This window comes from Anticarsia gemmatalis, chromosome 5, assembly GCF_050436995.1.
Source record: "Anticarsia gemmatalis isolate Benzon Research Colony breed Stoneville strain chromosome 5, ilAntGemm2 primary, whole genome shotgun sequence".
Lineage (NCBI taxonomy): Eukaryota > Metazoa > Arthropoda > Insecta > Lepidoptera > Erebidae > Anticarsia > Anticarsia gemmatalis.
Window position 1 is genome coordinate 4,858,316 of NC_134749.1, and position 24,275 is coordinate 4,882,590.

The 24,275-nt window shown below is 34.1% G+C and overlaps 2 protein-coding genes across 7 annotated transcripts in view; one reads left to right on the top strand and one right to left on the bottom strand.

The window, feature by feature from the left end:
- The window catches only part of LOC142972873 (odorant receptor 4-like), a 323,505-nt gene that overhangs the window by 260,047 nt on the left and 39,183 nt on the right, over positions 1–24,275 (bottom strand). The gene's annotated exons all lie outside the window — the stretch shown is intronic.
- heph (polypyrimidine tract-binding protein 1 heph) overlaps positions 1–24,275 on the top strand; it is a 422,565-nt gene that overhangs the window by 181,559 nt on the left and 216,731 nt on the right. Inside the window, exons 2-3 of one of the 6 annotated variants that reach the window (XM_076114250.1) lie at positions 2,136–2,293; positions 12,911–13,068. The exons of the other annotated variants lie outside the window; for them this stretch is intronic. Coding sequence (XP_075970365.1) covers positions 13,060–13,068 — 9 coding nt within the window. The 5' untranslated portion in view covers positions 2,136–2,293; positions 12,911–13,059. The remainder of the gene's footprint in view (positions 1–2,135; positions 2,294–12,910; positions 13,069–24,275) is intronic. 6 annotated transcript variants of the gene reach the window in all.

A 24,275-nucleotide genomic window follows, 5' to 3' on the forward strand; every position in this document is an offset into this window, starting at 1 on the left:
TTGTTCTATCGCTGTATATGTACATGAACCTTTTGTGGCGCGGTTCTCTATAGTCGATGCTATCGAATATCGAGAGTTTGACATTTAAAGTATACTGAAAAAAAAAGTTCCTGAGCTGATTTTCGTAGAACATTTTTTGATAGTTAATTGGTGGTTGATAGTAGTAGAGAATCGCGCTACTTTATACAGATTTCGTAAATCTTGTGTTGCACTTTACAAATGTACCAACAAGGGGCTTTTATTATTTTGTTTTTTGTAACCTTCTATAAAAAAAGTAGTTTTTTGTAGTTGTACTTTCCCAATAAAAACTAAAACCTATTTAGATGATGGTAATGCTAATATCTCAAGCTGATATAATGATCCCCTGTGATCCCGACTTCCCAAAAAGGGTAAGAGTTATACAGCACACCTATAGTTTATCCCAACCCCATGTGGTAAACGGCAATTTATTGGGTTCAGTTCCAGTTTCGGGTATAATTGGAATTTTACAATCGGACGAACTAGCGACTTTACTCTATATTGCCTGTATAAACCGCTATATCTACGCATTTATAAACCGACTTTAAAAAGGACTTGACTTGAAGGCACATAAAAAACAGTTAATTTTTTTAAATAATTATTTTCGAAGCATCCTACTGTCATAAAACTTTAATTAGAGGTGACACATAAAGAGTACCAGTAACGGAACGTGAACATTTATTTCATTTTTATTTACATGAAAAATAAAACTACTTTTATTCATATCCCTGTTAATAAAAGTCATGGGTGTGTTTAATCAAAAATCTATACAAAAGCAGAATACACACCAGCTTACTATAAAAAGCTAGTCCATATTAATTTTCCAGCAAAAATCACACAAAAAACCCTTTGACAAATATAATTCCAATATTTTTGCATCCCGTGTCAATATTCAATATCGGTATTTACAAACGCTGTTTCCAACGATTTTAATACACTCCATTCCAGGCTTTTGTTCAAGCAGAATTCGCAAAAGTAATTCATTACTTACGCTACAGATCATCCATATTGCCAAACGTATTTACAATATGTGAAAAAATATTCACATCAGCTCTGAAAAACAAATATCTCTTTTAATAAACCACTGCCCGTAAAACACAGTTTTTGTATCATTTTGTATTCAGTTTTTACACTATTTTTTAAAGTTTCACCGGGTAGCCATGAACGGTGCCTAAACTTTTGGATGAAAATCGACTAACATTCTATCATCGACAATAAATGGTTTATCTATGGTTTAACGAAGTTATGTAGAGCGCGCGTTTTGCACAAACTTTTTCTCCTAAAAATGTTTAGTTTTTTAAAACATTAGATTTACTAACAGTTTATTGATGTTTGGAAAAATGAATATGTCTTTATATAACAGAATAAGTTTCAATGTAAACCTTCCGAGATAAGGTCTCAGAAACAATGTTCACACTTTTAGTGTGAATTATAATTCTAGTCTAATTCTGCTAACTATAATTTAAAACATAATCCTTGCAACATTTTGTACCCTACTATACTCGACAAGATATATTGAAAATCCACTCTTAAACTCAACAGAGTTGCAAACAAGCATATTGGAGTCCATAAAATGTAAAAAAGAAGATTATTCGCTTCCGTCGCTTAACTTCTTTAAAGGAATATCCGATCAAACGTCGGTGTAAACTAATTCCGATGAGCAAACTCGAAACTCGTTTAAAAAGAAAAAAGTAGGTTTGCCAATATCCACATCGGGCCAACTAAATTGGTTACCTATTACACTGTCGATTTAACGGCATGTCTCTTGCTTCATCGCTCAAACATTCCGAGCTTCATAACCCGCTGAAACCACACATCAACCACACCTCATATATACCCAACACGCTCGCTTTAACAACTTTAATATTAATAAAAAAGTTACAGAAAATATTCAAGCTCATTTGCTTCTGTAATGAGTATACCCTGTGGTATTAGTGTACACCGAGTTAAATTATGAAAACACCTTTACTTAGACAAAGTTTGTGCGTGCTGCATCACAGATTGTAATAAAATGAATTCTCCCAAACTGCTGTCACAGCTGAGACGAGCATTTTGTTTTCATAACTATGTAAACATTAAACTTGATTAGTTTACTAACGTTTCAAATTAATTTTCAGGACCCGCTATTATCCTGAACTGCGACGAAGACAATAAAAAGAAACTTTGATAGATAGTGTTAATAAAATTAAGTGCCTAAAAGTTATACGGTGTAAAGTTCGGACGCGGCGTATTCCTGCGCAAGCGGCTGACTGTCGCATTTCGTGAAATGGTCAAGGTAATGCCAAAAATATCTATGAATTATTCACCGCTCTCAATTTACGCCACGCTAACCCTTTCGTGTGTTTGGGGCTTCACTTTGTAAATACATTTCTAAATCACTCACTCACTGCCCGCAAAACAAAATCAAATATACGATTTAGGTGCGTAGAGTGTATGAATTTTTGTTTAGAATTTCAAATTGTGTGTCGCACTTTTTATCACTCCTTAGGCTGTTGTTTCACATGTGAGCGTAGTCTGAGCAACGTGAATGCACTTTGTTTGTTAAATAAGCTAATCAATTACGTCGCTAGCGAGTTTAACTTGTGTAAACACCAGTGCACTGGCATTACATTACAGATTGATGTGTTTTACTACAGACTCTATTCTTTTCTCTGAAACTATTGGCGCAGAATGCTTTTTCAAACGAGCACAAATATCTTAAATGTATAATATGAAAGTAGTGCATTCTGTAAGAGCACGCTACGCTAAACTCTGTGTGTAGTCAGGTTCTGTTCTCAATGTTTAACATTTCACATAACACACATTGTGTTCTGCCTAGTTTTATTCAAGTTAGAGTAAATATTTCAATTTTCTGATTGTTCTCGTGCGGTATTTGCGAACTGTAGAATTATTAGCTGTTTCATTTTTCCCGTTTGTTTCTCCGTTGTCGAATATGAAATGTAATTTGAGGGCACAACACAAGGAGAATTTGTCTTGTTTACTTTTAGGATACCGTTTTTTTACAGGTTTGGTTTCTGTAAACTGTGTATTGAAATATTTAAACATATAGAAAAAAAATGTTTTTTATGTAATTAATAATAATTTGTGCAAAATCTGTCCATTCCCTTGGAACTAAATTCGTAACAACGCGATGCACTGATGCCAATAGAATCAAACTAGCCATGCAGATGTAATAATTCATGTAGATTATTGCTTTGAATAAAAGTTGAGGAATTAATACTTCGTAGTTTCAGGGCTTTTCTTATTTTTTTTTCCGCCTGCAATGGTAACAGGTTTTATTACTAAAACAGCTATAATGTAATGAGACTTTAAATAATAAAAACTCCAAGTGCGCAATGTGCGACAGATTTATAGTTCGACCTTAAATTCTAAGGCCGCTTATTAATTTACATCGTAAAGAGTTAAGATATTACGAGCTTTAAGAAATTTAATAAAACGACGCTTTATAAAGAATCTGCTTTATATTACATTTTTCGTAAAACATATTTAATTTTTCTTTCGCATAATAGCACGTTATCAAAACGACGATGACAATACGCATTTAAATAAAAAAACCGTATTGCATCACGCCTTTAGCCGAAACCTTCATAATGACAAAAATTATAAAAACGTTGGATCGTTTCAATGGAAATGTAAGTACATCACTAACGAGAAGCGACGTGAACGAAAAAACGACCAAATATTGTGATATTAGTGTTGTGCGCTAAATAACAAGGTATTATCTCGGGAACAATATAAATGTCGGCTTCGCCGCGTCGTGGGCTAGCAATAACCGCCGCTCAGTGCCTAATGGCCGCCCGTCCGTCATCTTCCTCGCTTTAGTGTTGTCGATATCGATATTTATACTTATCGACAATACTGTTCACGTTTCGTCTTGTCTGTTTGAAGTCGGGATGTGAACGGCAGTAAAATCTAAAGATGGATGGCGCGCGCCGGTATGTGTTTATTATTGTGTGCGTTAAGAATTGCACTGCGGTATCGCTTTGGACTTCAAAAAGGATATGAGTTGCTTTTTATTGGTCTGTTTGCAGTTTAACTAGTATCAAAATAAATATATACATGAACTAAGACATCTGTGAGTATTTTAAGATATTACAAGATTTAAAAGGAAGTATTTCGTAACTGCGATTTAGATATCTTAGTAACTTATAAGAATGTCTCTTTTAAGCACAGAACCATTTTATTATTGTCACAGATGTTTGATTAAAATTGCCACAAAGAAGGAAATGTTTTTCCTAATACTGCACTGCGTTTATAAGATTACTCTGACAGCATTTCTAAATAAAGTTCTCAAGCATAACAATAAGCACCTTACGTTTTTATTTCCCCGGTTGCCTTGGAAATTAATTCTCTGTCCAATAAGTCCTTTCTACCGCCGCGAGAACCTAGACTTATGGCAACGCATTTCATAATATAGCGAACACAACCGGTTAATATTACAATTTATTTTGAGTGAATCAACAAATAGCGCATATTCCAATAAATACACGAATAAATATATTGTTTATTATTGGAACCGCTCAAATAGTTACTGAAGCCTTTGCCCAATCAGCGCGACTAATTACATCAAAGAGCACAAAGTAAATATTGGATGTACTGTCAGATTTTTAAATATGAAATGCAGGATTTTACGTTCACTGATATTCGCTTTTACTTTGTATGAAATGGCTTGAACAAACAGTGCGCGATGCGGTGATGTTTCTGCTATTTTTCAAATTACTTCGATGCCCGCGAGGCATGAAGCCCGTGTGTTTTCGCAATAGTTATTTTATTAACAGCATCTCCATTACATGCTGTCCGCTACAAAAGCATTGTTATAAAAGCGCACGTGAAATTTCTATTCGTTATTATGTTAGTTGTTTATCGATATCATAGTTTTTGTTTGTCCCAACATTGCGTATTGTGTACATTTTTTATTTCGGCCTACAAAACTTTGATGGAATTTAAATTTGATGTTTTTATAGTTTCGTGTAATAAAATATCAGTTGTTTGAGCCTTTTGGATCTGAATACTCAAATATTTTTTTAGTCATTTGTGTTTAGAACTTTGAGTTATTATAGGGGCTTTTTAATAAATTTATTATCAACAGTCGTTAATACATGACTGTTTGTAATAAAACTACTAAAAAAACTTTTTGTAAATACACATACTAACCAACATTAAAACTACGGTATTACATTTCCACTTTTAATATTCCTTTACTCAAAACCGCTATCAAAATATTTCATACATTTTCCTCTGCAGATTTTTTTCCAAAAAGCATGAAACAAGATAAGCTGCTTTGAAACCCGAGATACCCAACTAACTCATCCATTCGACCGAGTATTCCCAATGGCCAGTTTAGAAGTACTGCTCGTATCGGCTACTCGTTATAAAATCTGTTAAAAAATTTAAAAAGTACCACTACCTAAGTCCCGTAGTAGAAAAGAGGAATAAAGAGATGTACGTATTTGGCGCTTTATCTTTCCGATACTTACTCGTACGTACTCTTACGATTACGTAATGTTTTATGACTGTTTTAGAATGTTTTTTATAACAATTATTGCAGTCAGAAAAAAGTCTATGATAATTACTTTTCATTAGAGTGGACAAAAATACTGTCATATAAAAAAACCTCTTTATTAAATAAAACATAAGCCGTCGTCTTGGGTAGAAAAAAATAATAAACTGTTTAATCATGAATTAGATATTGAAGATAGATGTAAAATACGGGCTAATCGAGTTCCGTAAAAATATAATATGCTTAAATTGTTTCTATAAAATTTTGAAGTAACGCAATTCCTTACCACAGAGTAAGGGCATCATCGCAAAAACCGTGCCCAGTAGGAAGACACATTTAATTAACTTGACTCCACTTATTTGATATTGATTTCACTTTAGAATCGAGAACTAAACATTTAGTTTACTAATAGCCTTTGCATTGTACAAGCTCGCGAGTTTCAGGTTCTAAATTCTTGAACTAACAACTTGGTAACAACAATATTACACAAGCGAACAGTCAGTAATCTCATCAAGTCAAGTCCAAGTCGCTAACTTGCCGTGACACTGTTCAATCTCAGTATTGGCATCTAACTAAGTTTCAATTGTAACATGATCGCTTCATTCAACTAACTATTAGGTATCTATTATCGCTGGATGATAGAATTACGCTGTCTGTCAACTGACATTCTGATATTTGATCAGTTTTGACTAAGTTTAACAATGAATAGAATGACGACAAAGTGAAACTATACCCCGGGAACGAAGTATCTAATGGCCGCTATTTAAGTAGTACCACTTTAGTTGCAAGATTTCACGCACCAGGTTTTTTTGTCTCATTAACCCCCGGTTTATGAGTACATTTAGTGGTAGTTTATCTATTCAATAGCGTTTTTTTTTGTATGAGTTTTGACGCTATTGAATAGATAAACTACCGTTAAATGTACTTCAGAAACCGGGGGTTAGTGTATGAAATATATTTAGAGTCAAATTTGTTTCCTATTGAATAAATGTAGATTGCGAAACATGTAACAGTTGTGCAAAACTGGAATTTGAACACAAACAATCGAAATCAAGTAAGCACACTGAAAGCACTCTCACAGCATAAAATTAACCAGTACCCACAACCCGAAATTACCTGATTAGGTACCACAAAGCCAACTATGTGTTCAAACCTCAATTGATACCGTACAATCGAAACTCGCATACCAAAGCTTTGCAAGTTCGCTACCAATCGAGCAGTGACCTATCTCACCTATCGTTAACTTTAATCCCGTTGTTTGTCCAGTCGTTATGTCTTATTTGCAACACGTACCGCAGCTTTATTTTACCATGCCCTCTAGGTATAACACGGATAAAAGTTTTCTAATAAAAGGCCCTCCCGATAGGTAAGTTTGTGTCGTTGTCTCGCTTATTGCCTACAGGTGACAATTGATGGCGATAGCTCTTTTTAACTGACTTCGTCGTGAAAGTTTTTTCTAACGTAACAACACTTAACAAGAAAATGTTGCGTGATATTATATCTCCGGAGCACTTTGTGGGGAGAGCGGTTTTTATAAGGATTACGTTTGACCGCCACTGCTGGAGATAGCTAAGCGACGGAACGAAAGCTTTTACTTTCTATCGCTGAGAAAATGTTCTTGTGTCTTTAAGAATATCTAAGGGCGGATCAATGTGAACAAAAACTGTGCCCTTATTTTATGAACTCTCGTACATTTACAATATTGTTATTTTGCTTAAATAACAAAGTTTACAAACAATTGATTCATAGCTAATTAGCATTGTATTTCACATTTCATCTGCAAATGATAGACAGAATTCGAACGAATTTTGTTCTCAATCCTATAATGGAAGCCTAATTATCTTCCTGTCTGCTGTCCAACCGTTAACATGCTAAAATAACATACGCAGCGTAAAACACAACATGATACCCGTATTAGTTAAACGCCTGAACACACGACATGAATCAAAACTATCCAATCCCAGTCATTTTATTAATGGCTGTAATCCATTTCTGTTTTGCTACTAATAGTTTGGTAACATATTGAGTAAAAAGAGCAATATATAACGTTAGAAGGGGCGTTATCGTTAGTTAAAAGGGCGAGGTAATATATAAATTAATTTTTAACACTACGCGCCCTGTAATTGGTGGTTCGCGTGTCACTAACGGTTCACGCACAATTTGTACGCTCCTACTCGAAGGCATCCGGTTGAGGTGCTCTTAGACGGGCAACTAAAAATCCATCCTTTTAGCAACTTAATCGTGAACAATTATATTTAAATCGTATAATACTTGCCTCACAGTTTTAGACACTATAAAACAATGACCAGTAGATTTGTTTTAATCAGGTATTTTAGTTTACATCCTTGTTATTCATTTACATTCAGTTTATGATGAAAGAGATCAACGCGATTTCCAACGTGTGGTAGTTGGTACCTTACTTTGATTCTAAATCCACAATCAAGGGAAACTAATTTTCGCATTCGTTATTTTAAGTATAAGAGTATGTATTTATAGAAACAATATTTTCTACGTTTCAGCAACTGCAGTCAATAAAAAGTTTCCCATAAATTGCTCGTGTAAGATTATTCTTCCGAGTGTTGTGAACTGGGCCAAAACAAATGAATGTATCTGTACTGTATTACTGTCGGGGCCAATTAAAATTTTGTTTTCTGTCAGCCACCGTGAAAATGTTTTATGGCCTGTACTGTGGAAGTTTTTCTGTACGTCATGTGATTAGAAGCAGGCGATAAACACGCGACACTATCTTGAATTTAAACTTTTTACTATGAGTAAAAGTTCCATATTGCAGACATTTTATTCTATTTTAATTGTTTTCGCCGAAACAGATGTCAGATGTATTTAGATTTCTTAAAGTTTTTGTTAATGATTCTCACAAGTCTTTTTCAAAACTGTAGTTACAAAACCATAAAGGTTAACCTAAAAAGGCATTCAATTCTAAATACCAGTAAAACTCGAAAAAAAAAACATTCCGTATTCAAATAAACAAAGGCCCATGAAAGATGCAAAGCTCACAAACAAAACGGATTGTAACCGGTCAAACGCACGCTGTTGCGTTCGGAAACCGTGGCGGCAAGACTTCCGGCAATTCAAAACTGGAACCGGCGCGGACGGCACGTTTCCGGCAACCGGAATGACTTAATCCCTTGTGTTTAAGTACTGAGATCGTCTACGATAAAGTTGTTTGTTGATGTTATCAAAGCGATATATTATTTTTTGCTCGTTAAATTATATTTCGTGGTGAAATGTTTAGATATTTATGATTTACTTCTTAATACTACAATATCATAGCTCAAGTAAAGTATATGAGAAAATTCGACGATTGATTAATTGCGCGTATGATACAATTTAGTTAATGAAATAGAAATAATTTTATTTAATGATCTCATTGTCTAGTAGACAATGTGTGCAGTAATATCAATTGCCAATCAAGGCGACACAATGTGGGAACAATCAGGTACATTTTGGAAATCAGTTATAAGCTACCTCTATACTTGATAAAGCTGTTATGCAGACGATTAGCTGTATAAATAATCGCATGGAGGAAACTAATCACGTAAATTATCATTGCTAAAAGAATTTACAAAAATGCAGCAATTAAAACATACCTAACCTTAGCTTAGTTTCCAACAAAATCTGCTGGACAAACTTTTGACCAAACATTGGTCTCTCCCTCGTTGTATGGTTAGTGGCCAACCTAGTGTCAAAGTGGTTCAAGCCGCCCGAAAGCCTTTGACGTGGCTTCAAACATTGGTGAAAAATGATCGTCACGGTCGAATCTCGCTTCCTTTACTAGGGAATGTTCGGGCAACTCCTAGCGCGACTGTCGGAGAGGTCACGACGACTTAATCTCCCCTGATTAACTACACTGGCGGGAACATAGTCTGCTACGTTGTTTTATACGGTATAGGTTTGTTGAGCTAAAATAAGTGAAAATGTAACTAAGAAGGCTTATAACGGTAGGGTGAAGTTTTGCAATAATTACTTAGTATAGTATCAGTGCATCAGGGTTTTCTTTCCTCTCGATTTTAAATTGTAACTTTATTCCACAGTTTTTTAAATCAAATTCACCTAAAAACTGTAAGCCCTACTTCATAAACAACTTTAACCTCGTACCAGTAAAAATGCTTTTAAAAACTTCAGCAGACGGAACAAAGAAGTTGAATTTAATGTTAATAATTTAAATGCTACTGTCGAGAGTTCATGTTCATACATTCGGCGCGTGTTACAAGTATACATTCCTTCACTTTACTAACTACACAGTTCGCCACATCCGACAACTTTTAAATTTTTAATGTAACAACTTCCTTTAAACTTTCCCTGAGCACGAAATTGTGTTGACGTATCCATAATACGCTTTCCCGAAATCATATATTTTGCCCTACCCTTGTTTTACTAATTTAAATTCTTTAAAAAGTTACCTCTACGGGGGTGTATTACGAAAATTTGAATAATTTCGAAAATGAAGGAAAAGTACACGCGGTGTCATACCGCACAAGTTGTGCTTCGGACGATCAAGTTGATTTCTTTAAACTTGGAATGTTATAAACCTAATTAACGTGTGCACACAAAAAGTATTTTTCACTATTTTAATCAGAACTGTAATACTTGTATGGGTTTTATCGCTATTCGTCACGGTTGAGATATATTTCGATGCCAATTATCGTCAGAGAGAGCGTTGTTTTTCAATTTACTAATTAAAAGAAAAAACCCTTGTACTCGTCCAATCATAAGTCATTGAATAAATCACTTTAAAATAGTGGAAAGTGCAGCTTTACTGCAGTAATTGTTACAAAAACGAAAATAAAAAAAGAGTTATTAAAATGTGTGTATTTTCTAAGCCAAATAACAAGGCAGTTTAACATTCATAAGTCGTAAACATAGCCACATGTCGCAATACATAATGAAGTCAGTTTTCCTTTTATGTTAACATTACGACAACATTGTTGAAAGGCACCGAGCACCGTAGAGACTTGCTATTAACTTCATGCAAGTTGACTACAAAAATTTTGACAAAAATGACTCCCCATGGAACTTGTAAGTGGTTAAACGGATGAATTGTAATTACTTATGCCGTCTGTTGTAAAGGAATGGGAAAGTATGTGACTTTAATGACTTCGTACAACCAAAAGATAATGTATTAGAGGAATAGAAATGGCTTAAGACTAAATATCGTGGTAAGTTAATTTAGCCATTGAATTTTAACTTAGTTATGTATTTTTGGTCATGAATTCACTCGAATTAAAATAATTGTCACTTGTTCTATCGCTGTATATGTACATGAACCTTTTGTGGCGCGGTTCTCTATAGTCGATGCTATCGAATATCGAGAGTTTGACATTTAAAGTATACTGAAAAAAAAAGTTCCTGAGCTGATTTTCGTAGAACATTTTTTGATAGTTAATTGGTGGTTGATAGTAGTAGAGAATCGCGCTACTTTATACAGATTTCGTAAATCTTGTGTTGCACTTTACAAATGTACCAACAAGGGGCTTTTATTATTTTGTTTTTTGTAACCTTCTATAAAAAAAGTAGTTTTTTGTAGTTGTACTTTCCCAATAAAAACTAAAACCTATTTAGATGATGGTAATGCTAATATCTCAAGCTGATATAATGATCCCCTGTGATCCCGACTTCCCAAAAAGGGTAAGAGTTATACAGCACACCTATAGTTTATCCCAACCCCATGTGGTAAACGGCAATTTATTGGGTTCAGTTCCAGTTTCGGGTATAATTGGAATTTTACAATCGGACGAACTAGCGACTTTACTCTATATTGCCTGTATAAACCGCTATATCTACGCATTTATAAACCGACTTTAAAAAGGACTTGACTTGAAGGCACATAAAAAACAGTTAATTTTTTTAAATAATTATTTTCGAAGCATCCTACTGTCATAAAACTTTAATTAGAGGTGACACATAAAGAGTACCAGTAACGGAACGTGAACATTTATTTCATTTTTATTTACATGAAAAATAAAACTACTTTTATTCATATCCCTGTTAATAAAAGTCATGGGTGTGTTTAATCAAAAATCTATACAAAAGCAGAATACACACCAGCTTACTATAAAAAGCTAGTCCATATTAATTTTCCAGCAAAAATCACACAAAAAACCCTTTGACAAATATAATTCCAATATTTTTGCATCCCGTGTCAATATTCAATATCGGTATTTACAAACGCTGTTTCCAACGATTTTAATACACTCCATTCCAGGCTTTTGTTCAAGCAGAATTCGCAAAAGTAATTCATTACTTACGCTACAGATCATCCATATTGCCAAACGTATTTACAATATGTGAAAAAATATTCACATCAGCTCTGAAAAACAAATATCTCTTTTAATAAACCACTGCCCGTAAAACACAGTTTTTGTATCATTTTGTATTCAGTTTTTACACTATTTTTTAAAGTTTCACCGGGTAGCCATGAACGGTGCCTAAACTTTTGGATGAAAATCGACTAACATTCTATCATCGACAATAAATGGTTTATCTATGGTTTAACGAAGTTATGTAGAGCGCGCGTTTTGCACAAACTTTTTCTCCTAAAAATGTTTAGTTTTTTAAAACATTAGATTTACTAACAGTTTATTGATGTTTGGAAAAATGAATATGTCTTTATATAACAGAATAAGTTTCAATGTAAACCTTCCGAGATAAGGTCTCAGAAACAATGTTCACACTTTTAGTGTGAATTATAATTCTAGTCTAATTCTGCTAACTATAATTTAAAACATAATCCTTGCAACATTTTGTACCCTACTATACTCGACAAGATATATTGAAAATCCACTCTTAAACTCAACAGAGTTGCAAACAAGCATATTGGAGTCCATAAAATGTAAAAAAGAAGATTATTCGCTTCCGTCGCTTAACTTCTTTAAAGGAATATCCGATCAAACGTCGGTGTAAACTAATTCCGATGAGCAAACTCGAAACTCGTTTAAAAAGAAAAAAGTAGGTTTGCCAATATCCACATCGGGCCAACTAAATTGGTTACCTATTACACTGTCGATTTAACGGCATGTCTCTTGCTTCATCGCTCAAACATTCCGAGCTTCATAACCCGCTGAAACCACACATCAACCACACCTCATATATACCCAACACGCTCGCTTTAACAACTTTAATATTAATAAAAAAGTTACAGAAAATATTCAAGCTCATTTGCTTCTGTAATGAGTATACCCTGTGGTATTAGTGTACACCGAGTTAAATTATGAAAACACCTTTACTTAGACAAAGTTTGTGCGTGCTGCATCACAGATTGTAATAAAATGAATTCTCCCAAACTGCTGTCACAGCTGAGACGAGCATTTTGTTTTCATAACTATGTAAACATTAAACTTGATTAGTTTACTAACGTTTCAAATTAATTTTCAGGACCCGCTATTATCCTGAACTGCGACGAAGACAATAAAAAGAAACTTTGATAGATAGTGTTAATAAAATTAAGTGCCTAAAAGTTATACGGTGTAAAGTTCGGACGCGGCGTATTCCTGCGCAAGCGGCTGACTGTCGCATTTCGTGAAATGGTCAAGGTAATGCCAAAAATATCTATGAATTATTCACCGCTCTCAATTTACGCCACGCTAACCCTTTCGTGTGTTTGGGGCTTCACTTTGTAAATACATTTCTAAATCACTCACTCACTGCCCGCAAAACAAAATCAAATATACGATTTAGGTGCGTAGAGTGTATGAATTTTTGTTTAGAATTTCAAATTGTGTGTCGCACTTTTTATCACTCCTTAGGCTGTTGTTTCACATGTGAGCGTAGTCTGAGCAACGTGAATGCACTTTGTTTGTTAAATAAGCTAATCAATTACGTCGCTAGCGAGTTTAACTTGTGTAAACACCAGTGCACTGGCATTACATTACAGATTGATGTGTTTTACTACAGACTCTATTCTTTTCTCTGAAACTATTGGCGCAGAATGCTTTTTCAAACGAGCACAAATATCTTAAATGTATAATATGAAAGTAGTGCATTCTGTAAGAGCACGCTACGCTAAACTCTGTGTGTAGTCAGGTTCTGTTCTCAATGTTTAACATTTCACATAACACACATTGTGTTCTGCCTAGTTTTATTCAAGTTAGAGTAAATATTTCAATTTTCTGATTGTTCTCGTGCGGTATTTGCGAACTGTAGAATTATTAGCTGTTTCATTTTTCCCGTTTGTTTCTCCGTTGTCGAATATGAAATGTAATTTGAGGGCACTAATTAACTCTCCATGTTTTACATGTTTGTTTGTTGTTCTAATATTAAATGTAAGTTGTATTGTTTTATTATATGTTTGTTACTACTACTAATTTTAAGTATAGTATAAGATCTATCTTTACTAACGGGTCTTCCTTTTTACGACTAAGAAAATACCATAAAGATTTACCGAATTTTAGTCAAGAGACGTATGATGTACCATGGCTGTTATGATATGGAAAGAAAAAAAAATATAAGTAATTACTTTGGATAAATCTTCTACAATGTTTTTATTAGTTATCGAAAGGTCTTCAGAACGCATTAACTAATAACTCAAATCTTTGATCTACAAATAGCATTTCCTTTAACATAAATCCAAGCAAACTATCCGTAACCATCAAATAAACCTCATACAAATTCAATCAGAGAATTTCGCTCATTGTATTGAAATATTTTCACTGATATTACAGTTTCTATATGTTATTTAGTTATGTATGCACATTTTCATATGAAATGAACATTTTGTGGTGGCTGTTGGTATCCGCTCCGATATTAATTCTGCACTATGTAAAAGCTCGTTACAAATGAGATTGGTCAACCTGTGGTGTGTTTTGTGTCTTATTTTAATCCGGTGTGTTTGACAGGTTTAATTTAATGTGGTCGAGTGTAACTTTAATATTATTTACTTTTGATAGTTTTGAATATAGGTATTAAGCCGTAGTTTAGTTTTATCTATTCATTAGATTTTTTCTTTCTCTCTCTTCTTTTGATTTAGATGAGATTTTTAGGTCTGTAAATAATTCATCGTCCGCGACAATGTCGTCAAAACAATAATTTTAAAGTCAAGTTCTTGCATAGACATTTTATACACAATAAGTTCATTACACAAAGAAATATATCTGACTATAAAATATCAGTCCTATAGTAAATATTTTTAAATAATTTTGATCAATATTCATAAGATAACTTACCAATTTGATACAATCCATTACAAAACAAACAAAAGATGGTATTCAAAAGTAACACATGATTGGCTTACGATTTTTTCTGTCTACCTTCCTTCCACCTCGTATCACTTCTCGCAAACGCTTTCTTTATCCAATTATCCGAAGATAAATCTCACCTGCGTCTGCAAGGAAATAACGGGAGGAAAACGTTACGTTATGCCAAACTTATATTTTCACAAATCCGAGCGTTTTTCTCATCGCTTCACTTACTTTGTTGTGACGTCACGTGCGCTGTGAATACCTAATTGTCGTACATTTATTATTTTTAAAGAGTTGATTAATTTTACGATTTAATAATATCTCTTTTTTATATACATACAAGTTGAATCAACCGATGTAAATTACAGAAATAAGAAAGTATAGGCAACACTCAAACCATGAGATCTTGTGATCAACATTTTTCATAATATATTATGTTAACCGTGTAGTTTTATTATCTTAATTGATGTACAAAATTATTACCAAAGCCAGTTTACTTCTAAAGCAAAGTTCAACTTCCTCTTTAAAAAACATACAATAAACAAAAGACTGCGACAAAAAGTCAGCTTTTCCCCATCGCATGACTTGATTTAAAAGTCACGTGCACATTTCGTTGTAAATTTAATTGTGCTGTTAATCTTTCGTGTTCGGGTGGCCTAATTGCATGATGAGTTAACAAATTGTAAACAAAATGGTTTCGCGGTTTCGTTTATTGTGAAATTTAAAATGCAGTCGTTATATTACTTATGAGTTTTTAAAGGTCGTAGGTGAAAACATAAACGTCATACTTAGTTACTAATAAAAACGTGACTCAACTTTAAACTGGCGCGGTCAGTAGTGTATGTGACTGCACCGCTAGGTTCTGGGTTCCAAGGCCGGATAAAGCCCTATTGCTCATTTTTTTAATTTACGTTAGTTTATTCTCAATAGTAGTCCAGAGTTTGGCATTGTGCCCAGTTTAAAATTTCCGATTATATATCCTCACGTACAATTTTGTGTAAGAGCCTTTACAGCAACTATCGAAGTAAGTCTCCAAGTTCACATAATACCCTTTTTACACCTTTACATACCTGAAAGCTACAGGCAGAAACTAGTGTGACAGAACAAAATTACAGTTAAGCCTTCGAGAGGCAAATTAATACAAGAATGCAAAGCAAGGGGTGCAGGCAAGAAAGGGTGATTTGAAACCCCTGTGACTATACATATATTAAAACAAGTAGGCATTATCAAAATATGATTCGACAAACAACACCACTTGTGTTGAAAATAAAGTGCTTTTCGCATAGATACAGCAGTTATCGAATGATCAGAAACCCGATTCCCAAATATCGAAAGCCGGCTAGCTACCGAAAAAATGTGTTTGACAATCTGATCAGCGCCTCTAGCGAATGTCGAAGAAACTATCTTCGCAGTACATTTTAAATGTCATACTCTCGAAACTCGAAGGTTTCGATTGAACAGATGCATGCTACAATGGAAAAGTGTACAGTACCTATAAGTGTGTGCATATACATCTTTAACTCATATTTACCTTCCAAGCAAACCTTTTTTCGACGCCAAAGATGGATATCAGACGGTAAACAATAGTGGGAAATGTGCAAGCGAATAAATAATGACAAGGCTAATGAACTGTATTAATCATCGAAGCAATACCTTTTAGGGCTCTTTAGTTTATGAAGGGAACATTATTCATTGACAATATTGACGACGATCATCTTTAATAATTTTGATATTCATCAAGCTTTCAAACAGGTTTTGGTGATATCAAGGCAGAGGCGATTCCGCACTTCCATCGAATAACGACAAACAAACTCTTCAGTTTTATAATATTAGTATAGATGTTAAACACTTTACCGATAAATATACCAATTATTCTATTTTGTTGCCTATTTAAGTATACTATAAATTATTTTGATACTGGATTAAGACGCTATCTGAATCCAAATAAAACTAACAGTGGACAAAATGATGTGTTATGTTTAGTATTTTACATAATTTTAATAGTTTTTAATTATAGGACAGGTACTGTAGACGCCCATTCGATACTGTAGACTAACATCATAAACGTTGAATTATATAAAAAGGAATTCTCTTTTAGAATAGCTAGAACGTAGGCTTAACGGTCGTCATTAATTTTAATTTATAAAGACAGGCGACATTACGGAAATAGATCGATCTATTCCCAGACAGAACATTTTATTCTATAACGTTGTCAATGTGTCAGAAAATTCACTGAAATACCGAAGACCGTTCCCGGTGAGGCGAATCGATTAAATTTCATATGCTTCCTCGATTCGGCAAATTAGATCGGCACTCGAAACGGTCAAAAGTCGACACCGACTCCTCCACGGTGATATGACGCGCTATCCGTCCTCTTTACAATCACGGCGAAATTTAAAAACTGAGTCACACGCGTAATCCATTTAAAATCATGGTTCTGTACCTATTTAAATAATAGTTCAAAAAGAAGCAAAATAAAGAAATAATCGGTTTGAAACTGTTACATGATTTTGAAACGATATTCATATAAAAAAGAAATAAATAATATTATACAAAGATTTTCCGGCCATGTGTTTACATTTTATGTATTTCAGCTTAAAATTTATTATGTATGATTTAACATGTATTATTCCTTTTGCCCCAAAACCATTTTTGTTTTCCATATTCAATAGCAAGCAGGAACGACGTTATCATTCAATTTCAAAAACTATTTTAAAAATCTTCCACCCACTTAGAGGGTTGCAGTGAATATAATATAGTTATATTTTATAAATTTGTTTTGTTTCGTGAGGGGACCAGCCAGACGCCTTCGCAACCGACAGGTAAATATTGAACCAAGATTAATAGGGGTTCCGGTACACTGCCCGCGGTACCCAGATACGGGGAAGGAGATTTTCCCTTTCCTCGCAGATCGGAAGCAGATCTCATTTCCTCTGACAACATCAAAGTGAGATAGCAATCGGTTTTTTATTCGAATCAGCAATATTTTGAACGACGTCAACTAGTTAGTGGCTTGTAGCCTGATCGGGTTGCGACGATAGGTAAATACTCGAGCCGCTACTCAATTTGCATCGAGTCTTATTGGGGAGGACGTTTATGTTTATTACCCCGACTACCGGGGATTACTTTTACACTAGTGGTTATTTCGGTAATGTAACGGGTAGGGTTGACTATTAGTAACGACTTATTGAATATTTGTTGAGATAGCTTCATTTGTTATATTAACGGTTCAGTAGAACAATGAACTGAATTATATTTAAAGACCACATCCATTATAATGATATACATGGCTGATTCAATGTCAAAGACATTATTATTTTATCAGCCAACTTACGGGTGATGCAGAGACAAAAAAATAAGTTGTATCATTGAACTACAAGAGTGAATTGAAAAATACCAAATGCAAATAATTTTACGTATGTCTTTAATGTAGATAAACGAAAAGAACAGATAAATTAAATTCTAAATCTAATAATCGTCTTCACATACTATCAAACACATTGAGGCCGTTGATCTAGTTAGTCGATAAAACGGATATAAGTGACATTCCTTACAAAGTAATAAAAACTAAAGCGACCGTTATTATTGCCTCCCTTAAGTAATTAATCTGCTTTAATCACAAAGTTGTATTGAGATTTATACCTGCATTAGCTACTTTCTTACGGTACGGTGAAACACATTATGTGAGTAGTTTAGTATGTTATTTTAGCGTTTGTAACAAAACTGTTTGGTTGAAATATATGCCATCAAAAACATTCTGTAAAAACCTCAAGTCTCGCCGTAAAAAGTTGTGAGATCGATATAATACCAAGTCGATTAATCTATTTAGTCTCTACTTAAAGGACCTTCTGTCTTAAGTTATTACGTATGTTATTATCATGCCAATTTAAAAAAAAATACCTTTAAAACAAATAGACCGACCTGGCCATCGCATGATTTCATTATTAGTATGTATCACACTACACAGCACGACGAGAAGTTACCTGAAATGTAAATGGCGAATTTGTGTATATTGCGATGACCAAGTCGATCTTTTTGTTTTAAAGGTATTTTTTTTTAAATTGGCATGATAATAACATACGTAATAACTTAAGACAGAAGGTCCTTTAAGTAGAGACTAAATAGATTAATCGACTTGGTATTATATCGATCTCACAACTTTTTACGGCGAGACTTGAGGTTTTTACAGAATGTTTTTGATGGCATCTCACTTCTTTTTGTAGAGCGAACATAAGTTCAATTTGTATGGACAGACGTTATTTTTTCATAATTCAACATATTTTCCTATGGGAATGTTGTTCAGTTTCATGGGCTAAACACCCTTGCCCACCCTATACCCCCTCCCGTTATGCCTCATATAGTATGTACCTATTTACACCTATTTATTTTATTTTCTACAGTAATAATAATTCATTAACTGCAAATGTAACCTTGTAATCTTATACATTTATATGGGATTACAAAGTTATTGTTGCAGTTGATGTATTTAGAAAACTGGACCGAAATTAGAAAATATTAGATTTTTCCCATGATTAAGACACTAAACCCTATTTGTATTCTAAATTTTAAGCTTCTAAGTCTGCTAGAAGTACCTTAGACTTTTGATGATCGGTGAGTCAGTGAGTCAGTGAATCAGTGAATCAGTGAATCAGTGAGTGACAAAATTCAAAATTTTAACAAGTTGTCATTCTTAAACTACTGGTTCAAATTGACTGAAAATTTAAATATACCGTATTTATACAATGACTGATTAGTTGCTGAAAATCCAGGCTTCTTGTTTTATCCACAACGAAATTATAGGGGTGTCAAAAATAGCCCGAATTGCTTCGAGAAAAGGATGTTACGGCCGTGCCGCTTTTTTTTTGCTCGACTTGCGGGGGCACTTCCGTGCCCCCAGATGATACATAACGTCGTATAAGTTCTATCACCACGTAAGGCATTTTTAGCAACTTTTCACGAGAGACAAATTTCAATTTGGTCTTTTGGTTCTCGTCGGTCGTCTTTCTTTCTTTCTTTCTTAATGACATCAAAATGTCAAAACTGCCATAAAATTACTTACTTACATACGTGATAGAAGTTAAACGGCCACAAGTAAGACGCTGTTGATACTTCATGTAATTTATCGATTTGTTAAAAAAATTGCGAATGTTTTTCCTAAGAAGTTAATTGAAGAAACGTTTGAAAACAATAATACAGTTTTCAAGAAACGGTACTTTCAGTTTCCTGGCTGTTCGATAGGTTGCGTGCGTCAGAGATAAATACATTGAATTTCAAATAACTTAATATTGGAAATCGTGTTTTATGAAGCCTAGCTTTAGTTAGAATAATTATCGATAAGTAGATGATGAATGAGTACATTGAGAGTGTTTTTTATAGAAGCTTAATGCTATTGAATAGATAAACTACCGCTAAATGTATTCAGAAAGTAAGACATTTTTATTCCACACAACTATAATCACAATATTTCAGACAATTTACACAAAATGTATCATACACTTTAAAACTTGTTCATAATATATCTATTGGTAAAACTCTCACGAAAATCATTTTATTACAGAAACAAAAACAAATCCCTTCAGTAGTTTTTTTAATCGCAAACAGACTTTTAAAGAGTGATGATGGTTAATTTCGCTTGTCAACCAAAGTGGGCTCGAACACAACCTCCGTAGCGTTAAAGAGAACCTCAATAACACATGTAAAGGTATTTTTTTCGCCGTCAGCAGATGTAATAATTGGTGAGTTGATTGTCGACGCAATCGGCCGGCCAACAAGTAAATTCAATTGACTTTTTAATGAGCAGATTTTTTGTATGGACAGACACGGTTCGTGTTGATCAAAGCATTGTTTAATCAACCCGTGAATAACACGTACAAGTTGACATTTTTAACACGTTGTTTTAAGGTGAATATGTCCTTATTTGGGAACCATTTAAATAAAAAGTCGTTGAAATCCTTTGTGAATCGCGATTTAATTTTTTTGTATCGTAGTTGAATAATCTCTAAAGCGGGTTTTTTAACAGATCGTTTGTCTTAAACCAAATTGTTATTAATATTGTGGTTACTATGAATTTTCTTTGGATTACTTTAACTAGAGTTAAAATGGTCGTCATTGATAAACGTTTTGAGTATAATTATGAAAAAAAAATAGAAAGGTAGTGTCTCAACTCTCACCTCATTTGTTTTAGATGTTACCTGTCGTTTTACCTGTAACTGTACTACAACTAAATTACCTGTAAAACAAAAAAAGGGTATAGGAAACCCGCAACTCACAATCACTAGGTAAATTATCCGTCAATGCCCAAGGGTTTAGAGTGTAAAGTTTGCATTTACTCGCGAGGTGAGTGGCGGGGCGCATGCGCGGGCCCGTCTCGGGTGACTAAGTGATGTATGGGCCCGCGGCGTCGGTATGCGCCGGAGCGTAACGGCTCATACGGTCGGCCCTACTGAATAAATCCGACAAATTTTACAACCACTCAAGTTAGGGCATCATCTTTTTAGAGATTATTGAGAGGAGGAAACTTCTAATCTATTTTTTTTAGATGTGGGTCATTTGCTGTCCAGTAAAAAATAGCCGAGTTAAAATCTTTTCTATGAAGTGTTTATCCAGTCAATTTTGACAATAACGCATTTGAGCTAGATTAATTGAAACAAGAACTCTCTAAATTACCGTATATTTTCCTAACTTCAACTGAAACAATCCTAAGGCACTACATTTTTGTTTTATACTTTGCTGTCTGTCAAGTACAGCTTTGAAAAAAAAATATTGTATTTTCTAAACGTTGATGCGGTGTATATTTTCCGGAAAATTAAAAAAGAAAGCTGAGGAATCTCACGTTTTTTGCGATACGTTTCATAACAATATTTGCGAACTAGGTTAACTGATTTATTTAGCTTGCCCTGGAGGGACTACCTCGAATCGCTGGTGCATATTTTTCACAGTTTTAGTTAGAATTTTTCCAGCATCAAATGGATTCCGGGAAAATCATTTTATTACGGAAACACAAACAATCACTGAAGACATAGCTAGGATTGTAACTACTTTAAAAAACATCCAAGCGGAAAAGTAAATGTACTTTAATTTTTATATGCTATACACATATACGAAAATTATTTTTGACTTGTTTTTTGTCTCATGTTACGTCAAATGAGTAAGTGAGAGTGATATAGCATGCCGCACTGCAAATACGAGTAACCCAGTATAACTATTCACAAACATTCTCCTACGTCATAATAAATCAACAATTTGTTAGCAGAACAGAAAATAATTGCAGCAAATATGCACATACTCGTAAGTAAATTGTCAAGACAAGCTCCTCTTTAGAACGCTGTATTTAAGTTTATGTTAATAGAGTTGTCTTGTTTCAAAGGTTTATTTCTTGCAGTTATGAACTCATTTTAGTTTTCATTATGCGTAGAAAAATGTAAAAGGAACTATTAATGTTGGTTGCTAAAGATTTAATCTTTTAAAGTATTTTGTATAAATACAGACCAAGTATTCTAGCGAATCGAGTGGTTCAAAAATTTTTAACATAATGTGAACCATACAGTAACGATTCTCTGCAGTCAGTTCTAAAGAATATCGAGAATTTGACATTAAAAAGGTACTGATTATTGAATTCCTGCGACACTCGCTACGTGCGTTGATCTTATTTTTATTCAAAATTTCTCTATAGCTAGCAGGTTGTCGATAGCCGATAGTAGTAGAAAAAAACCTACTAGTCCTCTTTGAAAACATGTTAAAATAAAACAGCTATCTATAAAAAAGAGTACATTTAGTCCTAGAATAATAAATACTCACCACGACTCCTGTTTCATATTAAATCCACAGCAATTACCGCCAACAAAGCAATAAAGCAATCAATAAAAATCTAGACTGTAAGTTCTAGATAAAGCTTAAGTACTTATTAGCGCCCCGCGAGAGGGAGAGCCCGCTATTGTATATTGCAAATGGGCTATATACGAGAAATTTATGTTGTTACTAGGTAAGCGTGACTTTTATATACACTTAACATAATTTTACACTCGCTTACACTGTTGCTACACTTTTTCCCCCAACTTTGCACGCGTACGTATGTATATCATTGCATTACGATATCATCGTCGCCTCAAACGCCTCGTTCAAAGGTTTTTATTGTAAAATACGCACCATTTTGTATAAAGCGAGTGTCTTAAGAATATTAATGATATCTCTCGTAATATTTACTTTTCTCCGTAAATACTTCCGAGTGGATTTCCTCAATAAACAAGTTTAATTAAAAGGTTAACCAGATAAATTTAACTGATGGTCTAAATGCAAAATTAAATTACTGCTTCAGAGAATCCCAAAATTAGTTTGACCTAGACAATGGGTGGTAGAGTGAGACGTTCAAATATTTGAAGATGTAGTCGGTGCCCGTCGTAAACCAAAGATATTGCTTTAGTATTGTCTCAAAGAGATTAGTTTCCTTACGTTTCTGTGTTGTGTGCACTGTTTGAAATCTGTTGTTTATGATCTGCCCGGTATGACCTAGTTTTGATTGTGACTACATTTGTAAGCTAAGTAAATAGAGGGTCAGCCGAATATTAGTTGCTATTGTTTTTGAGGTTGAAAGAGCTTTAGTGGGAACATTGAAACGGCTCTTTATTTTCCGCTCTATTTGAATTAAATTAGGAATTTTAGTTAAATATACATTTTCTTTAGAAGACGAGATCTGAATGAAATCTTTCGAATAATCTTCCATTTACTTGCCACAGTACTGATTAAAGTTCGCAAATTCGAAGTTTTGAATACAAACAGATTCGTAAATAGCTAACTAAACATCGGGTTTTATCTGGGAACAAAATAAATAGTAATTAATTAACATCACCACAGAGTGTTTCGACCGCAGCACCACACACAAACAGATTCAATCACTAAGCATTCCTAATTCTATTGTGAACAAACCCGTGATTAGTATATAGAGTACATGGCCAATTTACCACAATTCTATCCGCCCGTTATTTTATATGGACGTAAATAGAGGTGAAATCACACACTCGATTTGTAATAGGCGGAACCGATGGTGAGTTAAATAAAACTAGTAACTTTCAAGGAAATAAAAAATGTTTACTTAACTGCTGTTTTTTACTTGCAGTAAATTAAATACTCCTTTCTATTGGCATCTTTTATATGACATATTTCAACAATAAATGTGCTAGCATTTATTTATACCAAGTCATCAACATTCAAAATTGAAACTTATTTTCCTTTAAAAAAATTCTATCCGTAATACGCCCGATGCCACAGTTTCACCGCAACACGCGCTGTCAAACACCCGCATGACCAAGTTTGCGTTGATTAAAGATAGCTATATCAGTTTCGTCAACCTTTCATTAGAAACGGCACAAAGGCAGCGCAATTACACGCGACATCTGGCCGACTTATCGTGAAGGGCTGCATCTTAAGTTGCCGAATTGGACGGCGAAGTCTCGGTACAGACGGGCCGAGATACAGATCTGATTGTAGTTATGTACACTCGTACCTGGCTCCTTCACTATCTGACATTTGACTGTAATGAAGGATTTAATAGTTTGAGCAGTCTTTTG